Source organism: Leucoraja erinacea, chromosome 8, assembly GCF_028641065.1.
Source record: "Leucoraja erinacea ecotype New England chromosome 8, Leri_hhj_1, whole genome shotgun sequence".
Taxonomy (NCBI): domain Eukaryota; kingdom Metazoa; phylum Chordata; class Chondrichthyes; order Rajiformes; family Rajidae; genus Leucoraja; species Leucoraja erinaceus.
In genome coordinates, this window is record NC_073384.1 from 66,864,203 (window position 1) to 66,882,944 (window position 18,742).

Here is an 18,742-nt window from a genome sequence, read left to right on the forward strand (position 1 = left end):
GAGAGGTCAAGAAAGGAGAGAGCCTGGACTACCTCTTCTATTGTTCCCACTGTGGACTCCATTTACATCAGTGAGACAAAACATAGGCTCGGTGACCATTTTGCCAAACACTTGTCCTCGGTCCGCCAGGGGCAATCTCCTCGTATTAAACATTTTAACTCCCATTCCTATTCCCAGACTAAACTTTCTGTCCTGTGCTGCCTCTCTCTATCAGAGTGAGGCCACACACAAATTGGAGTAACAGCATCTCAAATCCCAGTTGGGTAGCTTACAACCCAATGGTATGAACATTGGATTCTCCAAATTTACATAATTAACCTACTAACCACCCCCCCCTCTCTCCCCCCCCTCCCCCCCCCCCCCCCCCCCCCCCCCCCCCCCCCCCCCCCCCCCCCCCCCCCCCCCCCCACCACCATCCATTTGCTTTGCCCTACCTGAATTGGGCGTCATTTCTCCCCTCCCCCTCCCCTTCCATCTATATTCCATCCTCTGGCTTCACAAATCGCACCTCTTCTATCCTTATGTCACACATTTTCCCCTTTCATCCCTGGACTTTGTGCAGCCATCTGTCTATGAAAACCCCCTTCTGGCCTGTCTGAAGAAGGGTCTGGACCCACAACGTCGCCCATTCCTTCTCTCCAGAGATGCTGCCTGTCCCGCTGAGTTACTCCAGCATTTTGTGTCTACCCCTTCCTCACCTATCACTCACCAGGCTTCATCCTGCCATTCCTCTCTTCCAGCTTTCTCTACCCCCACCCCCATCACAATCAGTCTGAAGAAGGGTACTGACCTGAAACATAGAAACACAGAAAATAGGTGCAGGAGTAGGCCATTCGGCTCTTTGAGCCAGCACCGCCATTCGATAGGGCGGTCATGGTGGCGCAGCGGTAGAGTTGCCTTACAGCAAAATGCAGCGCCAGAGACCCGGGTTCGATCCCGACTATGGGTGCTGTCTGTATGGAGTTTGTACGTTCTCCCTGTGATCTGCGTGGGTTTTCTCCGAGATCTTCGGTTTCCTCCCACGCTCCAAAGACGTACAGGTTTGAAGGTTAATTGGCTTGATAAAAATGTAAAATTGTCCACGTTGGCGATATCCACAGAACTGCCCTGCCGACTACAAAATTCCGAAGGTTCAATATGATCATGGCTGATCATCCAAAATCAGAACCCCCTTCCTGATTCTCCCCATATCCCTTGATTCCGTTAGCCATAAGCGCTATATCTAACTCTCTCTTGAATACATCCAGAGAATTGGCCTCCATGTCCTTCTGTGGCAGAGAATTCCACAGATTCACAACTCTCTGGATGAAAACGTTTTTCCTCATCTCAGTCCTAAATGGCCTACCCCTTATTGTTAAACTGTGATCCCTGGTTCTGGACTCCCCCAACATCGGAATTTTTTTTGCCTGCATCTAGCCTGTCCAACCCTTTAAGATTTTTATATGTTTGTATGAATCCCTCTCATCCTTCTGAATTCCAGTGAATAAAAGCCCAGTATATGACAACATTTCCGGATGCCAAATTACACCCCATGTCAATTATGGACATTGTTATTGCAACTTATCATATTCATGCTATGAAACAATGAAACATCAACTCTGCTTCTCTTCCCACAAGTGTGGCCTGACCTTTCAGTATATTTTCAGCATTTTCTATATTCAGTATTTAGCGCTGTTGGTTATCCTGGTCAATCCCATACATCGAACATCAATCCCACGTCTGGACCGAAGAAGGGTCTCGACCCATTCCATGTCTCCAGAGATGATGCTTGTCTCGCCGAGTTATTCCAGCTGTTTGTGTCTATCTTCTGAACTATCAACGTTATCCACAAACACCAAGCCTGCACACCTACTACCAGGGATAAAACTCAATACCTACCAATACAAATCCTCTCTTTGTCCACAAACTCCGCACCCTGGCCTCACCAGATTTCCTTTATGTACTCAACAGTGGTAGAGTGCAAATAGGAGAACTACAAGGTCTGACTGGTGGCACAACACGATTGAATTACTCAATTTAAAAAAAAATTATCAAAAATAATTAATTTTATTACGATCATGATAGATAACAAAACCGTGGTAACACACCCACCACCATAGTACAAAATCACCAAATTAGCTAGACACTAAATTATTTTACAATCCTTACAAATATACAAAAAAACTATTACACAACTATGTCCCTCTCTAGCACAATCCAGGCGCGAGTGAAGGCATAAAGCATTGAATTACTCAATGGCAGTCCCGTAGAAAAAAACATCCACTGCCCCACAAACCAGATGATTAAATGCAACTGATTCATTTATAGGCATTCCGCCTTCCAGTCTGCCCATGCACCATACTGCCCCTGAAACATTCACATGCCTGTGCTTTTGATCACTTGATATCCACAGCTAAAAAGGAGAAGGGTCTCGCCCCGAATACGTCACCCATTCCTTCTCCCCAGAGATGCTGCCAGTCCCACTGGGTTACTCCAACGTTCTGCGTCTATCTTTGGTGCATAACCAACATCTGCAGTTCCTTCCAACACAAAGCCTTTTTAACGTCACACTTTCTCCCTTATTCCCCTGTCCCACTTAGGCAATATTTTAGGCAACTACAGGCGACTAGGTTGCCGCCTGTATGGTCGTGAGTAGTCTCCTCAGTCGACCAAAGAATCGCAGCATTTTACTGGTTGCCGCTGGATTTTGAAATGTTCAAAACTTTTCAACGACAGTTTGCTTGGCGCCAATGAGCGTAGCTTGACTTCTCCTGACATTGGCGCTGTCGTAGGTTGTCGCCAGGATGACGTAGGTTGTCGCTGGTGCTGACCGGTGAATTCCATTGGCGACTACCGACGTCAACCGGCGACAGGTACCGGCGACTGAATTGTCTTACCTTGTTGTAGCTTGTCGCGGGTGGACGAAGGTCGTCATAGACGTGGTCGTAGGTGGACGTCCTAATGGGACGCCGGTTGCAGGTAGCTTGGAGTAGCATGAAGTCGACTAGGTGGTAGGTTGTTGGAGCTTGTCGTAGACATTGTCGTGGGGGGGTCCAGTCGCCGTGTTTTCAGCGACTTGCTACGACTATGACAGTCGCTCGCTGATAAAATCGCCTAAGTGGGACAGGCCGTTAACACTGCGCACATCCACTCACCGACATAAAGGTGTTGTTACATAGGCTAAAAAATACTTATCATTTGCTGCCTATGAAAGTTTGCTCCTCAGCAACCTAATGCCTTAAAATCCTTTCTTCAGTTTGTATCTGTGCCCTGTGCTTTGATATCAGGATTTGAGAAGTAAATCTTTTTTTGTGTTAAATGTAAAAAATAAAAATCAAAGCAACTAATCAGCAAACCTGTTGTTTCCCATATAATCTGCAAACAACCTTCATTAAATAAATTGGTCTATTAAATTCATTATCACTTGAGCAATTTTGTGAGCACTTATTTACGATGCAACGCTGGTGTCTCATGGAAGCTCTGACCTGTACTTCTTTTTGCTGTTACTTGATCTGGTTGAGACATGTCAGTATGTGTCATATTGGAAATTTGTAGTTCCATTTGGTACGAATACCTATCATGCACATTAAATAAATCATATCACCATATGCAAATAATTCCGTCGGCACACCATGCCTTTCTAGTTTGATAGATATTTGTTCCCTTTCTCTCCTTCTCAAGGTCTCCAGTGTCCATAAATGGATAAATGGTTTACAGACTTCTGTGACATTGCTGGAACTGATACTCTTGCTACTGGATGCCTAGCCGACGGTATAAACCAAACAATCTTAGCCGCTGCGTTTGAGGACTGTGCGTTTAAACTACTCTTCATGTGAATGGAGGATTGTGGAGCTGCAGCATCAGTTCTGGTAACATGTTAAGGGAGGAGGGTACGTGAACAAGTAATGCTGGAAACTGAAGAAAGAACAGAAAGTGCAAGGAATGCAGAGTGGGTCAATCAGCAGAAAGAGGAAATACAGGGGCTTTCCTGCCTGCAGTTCTTAGGATGAAAGTCCTCATAAAACCGTAACCCGTGCCTTCTCTTTCTCCTGTTGATGCACCAACCCACTGTGCATCTGGTATGATTGTGCTGTTTGTTTACTCATCGCAAACCTATACCGAACTTTGATTCTGCGAAGACACCTTATTTATTATGAAAATAATCGTACACGTCTTCTGATGTGTATCCCCCATTTTACTTGTTTAACTGAAAGTGTTTTCAAAACACAATGGAATAAAATCAATTTCAAATCCTATCGCGGCCTTGAGTTTTTATTTTCTTTTACTTCAATGTGATTCTTCGAAAATAATGCGGTGTAGTGTTAAAGCAGTTCTAAGCTGTGTGATTGCTCATAGCAGAATCTCTAGTGAAGTTCCCATCAGGAGTTTGTTGTAACTATTGATCCATGTGTCTATATTTCTACAGTGGAAAATGATGGTGTTAAAGAAGCTGTGCAGAGGTGTAATAAAATGCCCTCAAGTATACAAAGAAATAAAGATTAAAGCCAACCTACTGATCTCCTTTAACCCTTAAAATATCCAATGTGTGGCGTTTTCCACACACATATACACAGTAACACATTATTGAAATCAATTGGAACAATTATGAGAAACTGAAATACTTTTTGCTTCTCCTCAATCAAATAAAGTATTTTAGGTTTTTTTGAAGCTGCGGCATTGTTCGATGGCAATAAATCAGAAGACGAGAGCTTTTCAACACCAGTGGGAAGGTATTAAAATTTATCCTGCTCATTACGCAGTTCTATTATTTTCTATGATAAATGAGGATATTGATTGGTAACCCACAAGCTAAAAAAACTTTTTGCATTGCAACAGTGTTAGTGGCTCTCACCATGCAGATCATATGTAATCGATGATGGTTTCCAATATTTTGTTACTAAACACCAGTGGCACCCCCTTTTTCACTGAACTCCAGATCTACCATTGGATTGCCAACACATCCAAGATGCAGTGCAATGTCAAATTGCTCAATCATGACATACGTTAAAATAGTATCGTTCGTAGGTGCGGAAAATATTTTCAGATTCAGTCTGAAGAAGAGTCTTGACCCGAAACGTTACCTCCAGAGATGCATTCCAGAGTTAACATATTACGAACATTTAACGGCACTGGGCCTGTACTCGCTGGAGTTTAGAAGGATGAGGGGGGGGGGACTTCATTGAAACTTATCGATTAGTGAAGGGCTTGGAAAGAATGGATGTGGAGAGGATGTTTCCACTGGTGGGAGAGTCTAGGCCGAGAGGTCATAGCCTCAGAATTAAAGGACGTTCCTTTAGGAAGGAGATGAGGAGGAACTTCTTTAGTCAGAGGGTGGTGAATCTGTGGAATTCTGCCACAAAAGGCTGTGGAGGCCGTCAATTGATATTTTTAAGGCAGAGATAGATAGGTTCTTGATTAGTGGGGTGTCAAGGGTCATGGGGAGAATGCAGGGGAATGGGGTTGAGAGGGAGAGATAGATCAGCCATGACTGAATGGGCCAAAGAGCCTAATCCTGCTCCTATCACTTATGACCTGATGCTGCCTGTCCTGCTGAGTTAGACAATTGACAATAGGTGCAGGGGTAGGCCATTCGGCCCTTTGAGCAGCACCACCATTCAATGTAATCATGGCTGATCCCCGTTCCTGCCTTCTCCCCATATCTCCTGACTACAGCATTTTGTGTCTCCAGTATTTTATGTTCAAACCAGCATCAGCTGCTCCTTCCAACATATTTTCAGATTATCCCATTAAGGAGAAGGAGCAAAAGAAACTAAATCGTTCATTGCAAAATTATATGAAGTGAATTTAAAATAATAGGGAGGTGTGGCAGCTCAGAATGAGGGACTTCCAGAGGTAAGTTGGCTGAAAAGACCACTCAATAATAGAGCAAAGACCAGGTGGCACCTGGGGTAAAACAGTATCAGGCAAATGACAAATAAAAAATAATGTTGTACAACCTGTGGACATTGTTAATGTAACTGTTGAACAGCTGGAATTAATTCAACCCACCTACTCATTTTAATATCTGCTGTAGAACATAGGAACAAAAGTGAGTTCTGAGTAGTTTCTGACAGTGAGGTCTACAAACTTACAAGCAGGTGTCAGGGGTTATGGGGAGATGGGAGGAGAATGGGGTTAGGAGGGAGAGATAGATCAGCCATGTTTGAATGGCGGCGTAGACTTGAATGGGCCGAATGGCCTAATTCTACTCCTATTCCTCACGATCCCCATGAGTCGAATCTGCCGAAGATCATGTGAATTTTATTTTCCAAAATGCATGGTGATGTTTTCTCCTCCATATGTCGTCCATGTAAACAGGGTTACATAAGGGGTTCTGCTGCTGACTTCTTCTATCAAATCTCTCTTTGCTCTGATCTCAAACATCTTTACAAATACTGAATCGCAGCTCTGGAAGAAAAATATTGGCCATTTATTCAGTTCCGATCTTCAGCCTAAGAACCAGCTAAAATTGGCATTGGCGTGGTGATCTCAAAGCCAGGAACAATCTTCCAAACTTGTGTGCTAGTATATGAATTAGATTCGAGGGTCAGGCTTCACAATGGCTTAGTGGCTAAATGCACTGCCGTTTTGTAGCTTGCTGAGTTTAAATGTGTTGATGTTGAATGGGCTGGGCAGCTGGACATTGTCAGGGAGCTATAATTACTCTCAGCAACCCTGGCCTTGGGAGGGACAACTCTGGGGAGAGTTTTTGTTTGGCATCCTGTGAAAGTGTGGATTTCAGGTGATGGTGAAACAGGGCTCAGCTGTAGCAAGTCCTCCCATGTTAGAACAGCAGCTGCAGGCACCTATAGAGTTATGCTCCAGGTTATTGAACTCAAATATAAACTGGGGGAAAAGACATTCAGCTGAATTTTATTATTTATTCATGTTTCAGTGCCCACACAGTTACATTGTCTCTGTATTTTTTTCTTTCTATTCAGTGGCAGAGAGCAACATTTCACACATCTAAATAAATATTCATGAGGCCATTACCATTACTTTTTGAATCAGTGTGCAGAAATAGCTTCAAAGTGCTACGGTGCAAATAGCCTTTTATGGTATATTTCAAATACTATGGATAGATGGTGGAGCAAGGAATTAAATCCGCAAGAGGAAAAGGTATTACGTCTTCTCTAACACCACATGCCACTGGGGTCAGATGTAAGTGTGTGAGAAAGAGATACCTCGGTGCCAAAAGTTCTGTTGCACAGGTCACATTTTCTTACACATTACAGATGTGTAGAACTGCTATTAACATTCTTCCTCCACTTCAGAAGCATTCAATGGACTGAACCCAACCTTGGGTCACAACAATCGTTATATAAATGCAAGTCTTCTTACGATTTGTGCAATAGAAAAACAAGTCCACTGGAATTGGATCCAATAAAGCTCTGGGCCTTTACCACTAGCAATGGATTAATAATGTTGCTTCAACTCAGTGCCACACCACGTTGACTGTGCAATGGCTAAGTGTGAATTGATGTTGTTCCAGCTTGGACTTTTATTGGACTTAAGTTCGGGCAGCACGGTGCACAGCGGTAGAGTTGCTGCCTTATAGCGCTTGCAGTGCCGGGTTTGATCCCGACTACCGAGTTTGTACGTTCTGTACGGAGTTTGTACGTTCTCACCGTGACCTGTGTGGATCACTGATGGACAGTGGCGGACTGGCCAGTGTGTCAGCTTGCCCGATGGCAAGTGGGCCCCTGATGAAGTGATAGCAAGTGATGGCATGTGGGCCCCTGTTAAATGATAGCATTGTAGTTGTGGGTGGGCCCCCTTTGTCCTGGCAACCAATATTTTTAGACCCAGTCCGCCACTGCTGATGGAAGAAGGTCCAGTTCAACATGACTACATTCTAGTGATTATTGTCTGAGATCTATGTTTTAAAGTCAGCCCCACCACCCCACTCCTCAAGCTATTGAGCTACCCTGGAAATGCTTGAGTTTCTACTCTCATGATGCTTAGTAAACATTAGTTGTGTTTTAGCATCAGATTGTTAGATAGTTACAAGCAAAATCTCTGTGGTCTTTACATATCTCATGCAAACTGAAGATTTTCAGAACGCTTATATTTTATGCCTATTTTATTGCTGTAATGGGCGATATTTGCATTGACCCTGAAACAAAGTATTTAGTTTTGGAGGTTACACAAAAAAGCTGGAGAAACTCAGCGGGTGCAGCAGCATCTATGGAGCGAAGGAAATAGGCAACGTTTCGGGCCGAAAACCTTCTTCAGACTGATCGGGGGCGGGGGTGGGTGGGGACAAGAAAAGGGAAAAGAAAAAAGGGGAGGAGTAGCCAGAAGGCTGGGGGATGGGAGGAGACAGCAGGGGGGCTGAGGAAGGGGAGGAGACAGCAAGGACTAACAAAATTGGGAGAATTCGATGTTCATGCCCCCGGGGTACAGACTCCCCAAACGGAATATGAGGTGCTGTTCCTCCAATTTCCGGTGCTGCTCGCTGTGGCCATGGAGGAGACCCAGGACAGAGAGGTCGGAGACGGAGTGGGAGGGGGAGTTGAAGTGCTGAGCCACCGGGAGGTCAGCTTGGTTATTGCGGACCAAGCGGAGGTGTTCGGCGAAACGATCGCCCAACCTCCGCTTGGTCTCACCGATATAGATCTGCTGACATCTAGAGCAGCGGACGCAATAGATGAGGTTGGAAGAGATGCAGGTAAACCTCTGTCGCACCTGGAACGATTGCTTGGGTCCTTGAACGGAGTCGAGGGGGGAGGTAAAGGGACAAGTGTTGCATCTCTTGCGGTTGCAAGGGAAAGTGCCCGGGGAGGGGGTGGACCGAGAGGGAAGGGAAGAATTGACCAGGGAGTTATGGAGGGAGCGGTCTTTGCGGAAGGCAGATATGGGGGGAGATGGGAAGATGTGGCGAGTAGTGGGGTCACGTTGGAGGTGGCGAAACTGACGGAGGATTACTTTTTGTATGTGACGGCTGGTGGGGTGAAAGGTGAGGACTAGGGGGACTCGGCCCTTGTTGCGAGTGCGGGGATGGGGAGAGAGAGCAGTGTTGCGGGGTATGGAAGAGACCCTGGTGCGAGCCTCATTTATGGTGGAGGAGGGGAACCCCCGTTCCCTGAATAGTGAGGACATTTCAGATGTCCTGGTGTGGAACGCCTCATCCGTGGAGCAGATGCGGCGTAGACGGAGGAATTGGGAGTAGGGGATGGAGTCCTTACAGGAAGCAGGGTGGGAAGAAGTGTAGTCCAGATAGCCATGGGAGTCAGTGGGTTTATAGTGTATGTCGGTTAGAAGTCTATCAATGGAGTTAGTGAGGTCAAGGAATGGTAGGGAAGTGTCGGAAATGGTCCAGGTGTATTTGAGTGCCGGATGGAAGTTAGTGGTGAAGTGGATGAAGTCAGTCAGTTGTGTGCGGGTGCAGGAGGTGGCACCAAAGCAGTCGTCAATGTAGCGGAGGTAGAGGTCGGGGATGGGGCCCTGGTATGTATTGAACAAGGATTGCTCGACGTAACCTACAAATAGACAGGCATAGCTGGGGCCCATGCGTGTGCCCATAGCTACGCCTTGTATTTGGAGGAAGTGGGAGGAGTCGAACGTGAAGTTATTGAGGGTAAGGACCAGCTCCGCTAGGCGGAGGAGAGTGTCAGTGGCTGGGTATGGGTTGCTTCTCTGGTCGAGGAAGAACCGGAGGGCTGTGAGACCATCGTGGTGGGGGATGGAGGTGTATAGTGATTGGACGTCCATGGTGAAGATGAGGGGGTGAGGGCCTAGAGAATTGAATGCGCGGAGACGACGGAGAGTGTCTGAGGTGTCTTGAACATAGGTAGGGAGGGATTTAACCAAGGGTGATAGGATGGAGTCAAGGTATTTGGAAATGAGTTCGGTGGGGCACGAACAGGCGGAGACAATGGGTCTTCCGGGACAGTCAGGTTTGTGGATTTTAGGGAGAAGGTAAAATCGGGCTGTGCGGGGCTGGGGAACGATGAGGTTGGAGGCTCGGTCGGGTAGGGCATTGGAGTGGATGAAGTTGGTGATGGTGCTGGAGATGGTGGCCTGGTGCTCGTCAGTGGGGTCATGGTCCAGGGGTAAGTAGGAGAAGGTGTCCGATAGAAGAAATTTGAGTTTTAAAGATCATTCTCTCTCAAAATTGAAAATGACTTGACATTTCTTTATAATTGTAATTAGAGAATTGTAAAGTCAGTTTTTGAAAATGAAAATGAAAACACAAACACTTTTATAACTATTATGGTGGCAATATGAAATGGTTTTATATATGGAACAGATAAACCAATACCATCAAAAATAAAGGAGTGGGCTGTGATGTTTATAAACCTGTACTTGTTTAAGAATCTTCAATGATCATGAAGGCTTTGATAAATACTGTGGAAATATCTATAATATCTATAAATGTTTGAGTGTCTCTACAGTGTAATTCAAACGCATTCACATTAATGTGCAGAGTCTCACAATCAATTGTCCCCAAAAAAATACTATGTGTGCGCGACATCATTTACGCGTCACGACGCACGACACGCGCATCATGACACGCATGTGATGCGTGCATGGTGCGTATTACGCGCGCATGGTGCGTGGTGACGTGGGCAGTGACGCGCGGTCGCACGCGGCTCCCCGGGAGTTTGGTATGTACAAAATCTTCGCGGGCCATCTGCGTGACACACAAATGACAGCCAAGTGGGACAGGCCCTTTAATTTATCACTTTGTCAAATTCAGACACTTCAGGTTCATTTGTATCCCTAAAAAAAGCAGAAACTTCCATGGAAAGGGGATTCAATAAAACAAAATGTATATTATCAACTATTGATGGCCATTCATCTATTACATCCCCAGTCACCTGGTAGTGAGGAAGTGGGGCTAGTGTTAGACAATAGGGGGTGGGCAGCCATTGAGGCAGTGAAGCACGTTGGCCAACTCAACCTCATCCTACTTTGTGTGTGGTAACACTCACTGGCAGCTTTACAAGATGCTTTCATCTTTGCCAAGAAGGAAATTAACCTTTCATCATGACCCTGAAACATAGCCTGGTGTATTAGGTTTCAAAGATTGGTTAAGAGATTTGAATTTAATGACCAGTCATTCTCAAAATTGAAAATGACTTGACATTTCTTTGCAATTGTAATTGGAGAAATGTGAAGTCAGTATGTGTAGGAAGGAACTGCAGATGCTGGTTTCCACTGAATACAGACACAAAATGCTGGAGTGACTCAGCGGGGCAGGCAGCATCTTTGGAGAGAAGGAATGGGTGACGGTTTGGGTTAAGACACTTCTTCAGACTGATCCTTCGTCACTCTGAAGAAGGGTCTCAAACCAAAATGTCACCCATTCCTTCTATTCAGAGACGCTGCCTGTCCCTTTGAGTTAAGGGGCTGACCCACTGTGGCGACCTAATCTGCGAGTTTAGAAGAGTTTACCCTTGACTGAAACTCGCAACATGGTCGACACGTGGTCCTAGGAGGTCCTATGAGGTCACTAGTACTCTCCTTCATGCTCGAGGGAAGGTCCCGAATACTTGCGGCCTCAATTAGGTACTGGACATTTTTTCACCATGTTGAAAAATTTCCCGCAAGTAAAAATTGGTCAGCATGGTTCTTTTGAACTCGTAGGGCAGTGGAGTACGGTCGCTGTTTAGTTACAGGTAGTTGAGGGCAGCTGTAGGCAACTGTAGTGTGTGTGTGTGTGTGTGTGTGTGTGTGTGTGTGTGTGTGTGTGTGTGTGCGTGGATCCACCTCGAGGTTTTCCAGGAATGTCGAAGACAGTCGCTGAACGGTTCCCGCAGAGGGACAGCCCCTTTACTCCAGCATTTTGTGTCTATCTTAAGTGTAAAGTGTGTGTGTGCTAATGAATTGGTAACTTTATAGTGATACTCAAATTTAGGAACAGACTTCTTTAATGCAACCATTTTAACTTTTTGAAATGTGATATAATTATTAAGAGAGCCTCGTTCAGATGAATTTTAACCTATCCCAGGCCCGGACCGAGCTTTTCAAAAAGTGGGGTGGCATGACAGGATTCCAAAAATGACAAGTGGGAAGCCCCTCACGTCCGGGTTCCAGGGCCCGCTTAAGGGCTCTGAAAGCTCTAGGGTTTTAGATGCTCTCTAGTGCATTCTGAGCCTTATTTTGGAGCATTTTTGCACCAAATCTATGACAAATATTTCAGAAAAAAATTTGGTTGAGTCAAGAGTAATGAATGGGTGGAATGGGATGATTGGGGTCATTGTTGTATACATTTTTTTTTAATCAAGAATTTTTGTCCTTGTTTTTAATAATCAAGTTGTACTGTTGTAATATGTTACGTAAAATGTTATAAAGGAGCCTGCAAAAACTGCAATTAAAATACTGTAAGTTTTTGCAGTAAAGAAAACCGTTTTTTAGAAAATTGTTTGTGTGTTGATTTGATTGCCTGTTATTGTTAGACTGTGTTAGTGTGTGCAGTGCACCTTTAATGGTCCTCCTGACCTAACAACTTCATATCACATCAAGTTCAACATTAAATAATTCAATTTTCCTAGAATTTAACTGTGCAAACCTACTCACCACTTTGTCCAAGTCATGGGCAAAGTCATAGTGAATGTGCATTAAGGCGAGTGCAGACAGCTTGTTATTGCTCATGGAAGTCCTGGCGTAGTGATGCAGGTGACGGACATTTGTGGCACGCCTGCATATATTGCCATTTAGCCATAAATCATGTTTTCCAGTTCCATTTTCCAAGAATGTAACTGCGCAAACCTAGTCATGACTTTGTCCATTTGTGGGCAAAGTCATGGTGAATGTGGATAAAGGCAATTGCAGACAGTCTGTCATTGCTCATGGACGTCCTAACCTTTCCTTCTTTGCGGATGTGAAAACGTGTTTGTCCTCGTTGGCTGGATCAAAGATGCCGAGCGAGATCGTGCCCACTGCAAGCTTGCCGCCCGAGGCGAGCATCTCTCTGCCGCTCAGGCTCATGTCCAAGGGTCCCGGCTACCTCCGCAGTCAAATGGAGGGGGGCGGCAGAGGTCGGCAGAGCGCCGTGGAGAGACTGGCTGCCGACAAGGCCAAGCACTTGAAGAGCGAGGGGGTGCAAAGTGGAGCCCAATGGTTTGGGCAACTCTGCCTCCGAGGAAGGCAGCGGCAGCGGGGCCGGCAGCAACATGAAGACTTACCTGGCCTCCGGCAGCCCCCAGCAGAGCGGGCAGCTGGGGCTCCGGCCTGACATTGTGCGTCGTTCAAGCTCCAAGAGGCGGCTCAGGCCTGACTCGCTGGTCATGTACAGGCAGAAGTGCGAGTTTGTGCGAGGAGCGGCGGCCACCAGCAGCGCCCGCAGTTTCAAGGGCAGTGGCAGCCTGGTCCGGCGGCTGCTGCCTGGCTCTAGCAGCCGGGGCGACAAGCAGCAGGGGCTGGCAACGGGAGCAGCAACGTCGGAAGGGGGAGAATTAGCAGAGGCTGCAGCACACACGGGTGCACAAGTAACTACACCAGTAGCACACACGGGTGCACAAGTAACCAAGTCGCCATGCAGCATCCCAGGAAGCAACAGTCGCCACGCCAGCAGCGACACGAGAAGCAGCATCAGGTCGCCCCAAGGAGCCGCTCAAGCGACAGGTTAGTGAAGGCAGATTATGGTCCTCACACTCTGACCTCAGCTGCCGCTTCTCCCAAGCCTGCTCGGGCTTGGACAGTTTCTTCGAGCACTGTGGACTCGAGCCTGAGGTGATCGAGAACCTGGCCAGGGAGAAGTTTTCCGCCAACGCCGCCTTCGAAAGCCTTACCCTCAGGTTTTGCGGTGTGAAAGGCCAGTCCCACTCGGGTGACATTTTTGGCGACAGCCTGTAAAAAGGTTGTCGAGTCGTGGTTGGGTCGTGACGCGGCCTGATGCGTGCTGATGCTGGTAGTGACACGCGGTGTCTCCCTGTCACCTCTGGATTTTGGAATGTTCAAAATCCAGGGGCGGCATCTGGGTGTCTCATCATGTCGTGCGCCCTGTCACACGCTGACGTATGCTGTCCTGCGGGTGATGGCCGGTTACGGTTAGGGTTGGGGTTGGGGACCACAGATGAGCTGTAAAATATTCTTCCTTCAATGCATGGATTTTAAACATTAATATATTAAAATTAATACAATAAAATTAATTGTGCAAATGAAAAGATGTCTGTCCAGTTCGATTTACAGAAGTATTGGTTCGTTTCCAGATCCAATCACCATCTCTAACTTTTCACAGGGATGGATTCAGTGAGTGTAGATTGAACTCCTCTCCCCACTCCACCCCCCACTTCCCTCCTCTCGCCCCAATCCCTCCTTCTCCACTAACCCCCCCCCCCCCCCCCCCCCCCCCCACCCCTTCTCCTCCCCCCTTCTTCCCTTCCCCCGGCACCAATCTTTTCCCCCTTCTCCACTCCCCAGGGCTCTCACTTAACTTTTTTTCCTTGTTGCCAGCTGGGCAACGTTGGCAGCTTTTTAGGTTGCCAAATGACAGTTTAGGTGTCATTTAAGACGGCTTGCATGACGCGTGCAATAATGTGCTCGGACGAAGTGCGTAGTTACCAGTTGGAATTATGCTCAATGAAGCATTCCCATATTATTTCTGCTTCAAATAAAGTCACAAACTAAACATATTCACCAATCCAGACATGATATATACCACAATGACATGCAACAAAATTATAATACAGTCGCTCAACTCTTTACACGTTGCAATTAATGCAATTTATATTATTTCTTTCCACTTCCAAACTAAAATGTGGTTGGATTATTCAGCGTATGATCAACATGTGTCAATAAATCCTGGACCATGGTAACATATATGCATAACCATGCACACTACAGATTGATGCAAGCATGTTTTCTGTGAAGGACCAAAAATGATCATGACATGGCCATAGCATGGGTCGTTATTGCTATTGGTACAGAAACACTCTCGCTTCCCACATAATTTATTCACAACAAAATATACAAGTTGCAAGGAAATTTTTAAAGGTATTTTATGATAATAGCTGTTAAAACCGACTATACCCATCTGGCAGGTTAAACATTACACTAACTGACAAGAGATGGCCAAAGGACATCAAATGCAACAAATGTTCTAATGACAATATGTTTAAAGGTGTCAAAATGCCACATTACCAGACATTCAGATTAGATGAATGTGGTGTGAACAGCAATGAAGATACCCAGTTTGTACGCACCAGATTATTAAACATTTATTGATAAACGCTGTTTCCATCATTCCCACTTCAGAATTAACGTTAAAATTACAACTGAAATATCTGCTGACCAAAATCGTGATGTATATGTCCGACTGTAGAAGTAAAACCTGGATAAATTCAATGTATAGTTGTGAATGTTGCTCAATAAATAGCTACAGTACTGATACTCCATATTAAGAGCATTCTATTTGCCGTTAAAATGAGTTCTGCAATAACGTGTCAACGGTAGCAATGACAATTGAACACTGCAGTTTTAATGTTTTCATGTGTTCACAATTTAATTAAAATAAATAACATTAGGAATTAAAACACATTTGTCTGCATTGGTGGTGGTGGTGAATCAGTGCAGGATGGATAGATGGCGGGGTGGGGTGTCGAGAAGGGAATCGGTGCAGAATGGATGTATTGAGGCAGGGGAATTAGTGTGTGTTGGTTGGAGTAGGTAAAATTGTGAGGGGAGGGCGCAGGAGATGTCAGTGGGGGAATACGGGATGGATGGGGGGAATCAGTACAGGATGAATGGGGGGAGGTCAGTATAGTGTGAATTGGGGGATCTGTGCAGGATCAATGGGGGGGATCAGTACAGGATCAATGGGGAGTAGTGCAGGATATGGGAAGGGGGATCAGTACAGGATGAATAGTATAGGATGGGGAAGGGGGGGTCAGTACAGGATGAATTGGGGGAGCAGTGTAGGATGGATGGGGAGGGCAGGAGGATCAATGCGAGGGTGGATAGGGAGATCAGTGCAGGATGAATAGAGTGGGGGCATGGGGGTATGAGTGGGGGGTGGAGCATGAGGACTGGGGCCCCAGTGAGGATAGAGGGGGGTGGGAGGGGGGGTGGAGGGGGTGTACAAGAGAGGGAGAGAGTGGGGAAGGGGTAGAGGAGGTGGTGTGGAAGGAAGGTCTGCTCTCCTCGGACAACACCGGAATCATCTCCCCGCTGCCCTGGCCGTCCCTGTCCACCGCCAAAGGGGGAGGCAGTTGGGATCTCCTCGCCACCGTCACCCCTCCTCCGCCAGCCAACAGGAAGGTGCGGGGCTGAGTGGTGCAGTTGCTTCAGACGGCGGAAGGGGGCCTCCTCCTTCTTTCCTCCCTCCCTCCCTGCTCCCAGCCTCGGCGTGAAGGAGGGTTTGTTTTGAAAGCGGTTATCGTCGTCGGCGGAGTGGCACTCAGCGGCCGCTATGAAGGCTGGCAGGGTGCATGAGGAGATGGAACCGCCATCGCCACTGCTGCTGCTGTGTGTGGCCCGTCATTCACTCCGACCCTCCGTCACCCCGCAATACAGCCGCCGCCAACCAGAAACGTCACGTATTCCTTTTCTCTGGAGATGCTGCCTGACCCGCTGAGTTACACCAGTTTTTTATGTCTATCTTTCCTGTATAAACCAGTATCTGCAGTGTCAAGCCAGGCAAAATGACACAGCTTTTAGGTTGCCTGGCGGGACTTTAGGTAGCCTTGCTCCCTCCCCTCCCCTCACATCCCCTTCTCCCCTCTCCATCTTCTCCCATTCTCCAACCCCCTCCCCCACTTTCCCCAACGCCGCCCATTTGTGGACCCAGCCTGTGACAGCTAGACCCCACTAATAGTACAGCTCAAAGGCCACATCATGTGTTTTAGTAACATTGACTATGGGATAAATGCAGACTTTGGGAACAACACCCCGCACCTCCCCATCCCCGCCCCGTCGCCTTGCTTCAAAATGGGTGGTGGGTATTTAGAATCAGTGGCCGGAGCAGGTGGGTGTCACTGGTACATTGACCACATTGTCTGTACCCAGTTGAAAAGCTCGCTGCCTCTGGGGGTTTGGAGATACCATTGGAAGAGATATTTGCCTCTGGGACAACACGTGGCCAACAGTTTAGTTCCCATGAGGATATTGGGGGTTTCAGACCAACCCTTGGGGGCCCCTGTGTCACATTTAGTTACAGAGATACAGTGCCCTTCGGCCCACCGAGTCCGCACCAACCAGCGACCCCCCGCACACTATCCCACCCACGCTAGGGATAATTTATACTTATACCAAGCCTATCAACCTGGAGTTAGGGTCAGGGTTTCCTCCCGCATTACAAAGGCACACAGGTTTGTACTAATTGTCCCTAGCGTGTGTGGGATAGTGTGCGGGGCATCGCTGGTCGCAGGCTTGGGCCCGGCGGGGGGGGGGGGGGGGGGGATGAGGGGGAGCGAGGGGGCCCGTGGCAGGAAAGGCGAGGGTGGGGTGGGAAAGGTGAGGGTGGGGGGTGAGGAACCGTGGGGGGGGGGGGGGTGTGGACCCGGCTGGAGCAGCGCCTGGTGTCGGGTCACGGCCGCTGCCAGGACTAGGATCAGATTCAGTTCTTCCCGCTTCCCGCCCCAGCAACAGGAGTACGGTCTCCCCGGACCGAACGCTGGCAGCGGACGGGGATCCGCTGGCGAAGCTCCGACACCGTGGATATAGCCAATGATGAATGAATGTAGCGGGCAGACACTGAACTACCCCCCCCCCCCCCCCCCCCCCCCCCCCCCGCCCGGGCCCGTAGAAACGGGAACTCCTTTTTTTCCCCAAACCATCCCGTGGGTCAGATTGGACACTTCGCGGGTAGTTTAACACCCCTGATATAAAACAAACAGATTCCCCCTCCCTGCAACGCAACACAATATTTCATGGTCCCACTCATCCTAACTAGGCCCGGAGCATCGAGGCGATGCATTGAAAATGGCGGTGATCTGATCCCGCCCACTGCGCACGCGCGGAGAGACAGCGTCATTTTGGTGTTGCTTCTGCGTCTTTGGTCACCAGCTTCCCCCCACTGCGCAGGCGCGGATGGTCACAAATATTTGTTTCAAATCATCCCACGGGCTGGAACCAGAATTTCCCGAACTTCGTGTAAATTCCTTCAAAGTGGAAACAATGATTGCGCTCCATTTTTTTTTTTTTTTTTTTTTCCTCAGAATTTTTTTTTCCTCTGGAAAAATAGGGAGGTGCAATCGCATCCAACACACCCTCCCTTCGGATGGTCATGTATCCCTTGAATACTGCCCACTTCACCAGTTGAGAGAACCAAATTGCGAGCATCCAGTGAAAAATGGGCTAGATAGATATGGTGATGCATTTATCTAAATATGGTTCAATTTCTTATCATTGCTCACTAAATCCTTTCCTCTAAAGTGCTTCAATAAAATATAGAGCTTAAAAGGATCCACAGGGTTTAGATAACAGCATGTTGAGTACTGGATAGAGCATTGAAGTGGTGGAATTATATGTTCGAGATATATAGATAAATTACTAAATTATAAGATAAAAATTGCATTTATTTAGTACCTTTCTCAGGAAATCAACAAAAGCAACTTCTCGTGTGCAGCAAATGCTGGAGTAACTCAGTGGGTCAGGCAGCATCTCTGGAGAGAAGGAATGGGTCACCTTCCTTCAGACTGAGAGTCGGGGTAAGGGAAATGAGAGATATAGATGGTGATGCAGAGAGATAAAACAATTTAATGAAATATATGTAAAAAAAGTAATTGCGATAAAGGAAATAGGCCATTGTTAGCTGTTTGCAAGGTGAGAACGAGAAGCCGTCGTGGCTTGAGTGGGGGTTGGATGGGGAGAGAGG

The 18,742-nt window shown here is 47.0% G+C and overlaps 1 protein-coding gene across 1 annotated transcript; it reads left to right on the forward strand.

Annotated features, from left to right (window-relative positions):
• The first annotated feature begins 12,844 nt into the window (after nucleotides 1-12,844).
• On the forward strand, nucleotides 12,845-13,878 carry LOC129699796 (protein FAM110C-like). Its single transcript, XM_055639886.1, is given in 2 exon segments — nucleotides 12,845-13,017; nucleotides 13,019-13,878. Coding segments are annotated over 2 exon segments (711 nt in total). The 3' UTR covers nucleotides 13,557-13,878.
• The last annotated feature ends 4,864 nt before the right edge of the window (nucleotides 13,879-18,742 follow it).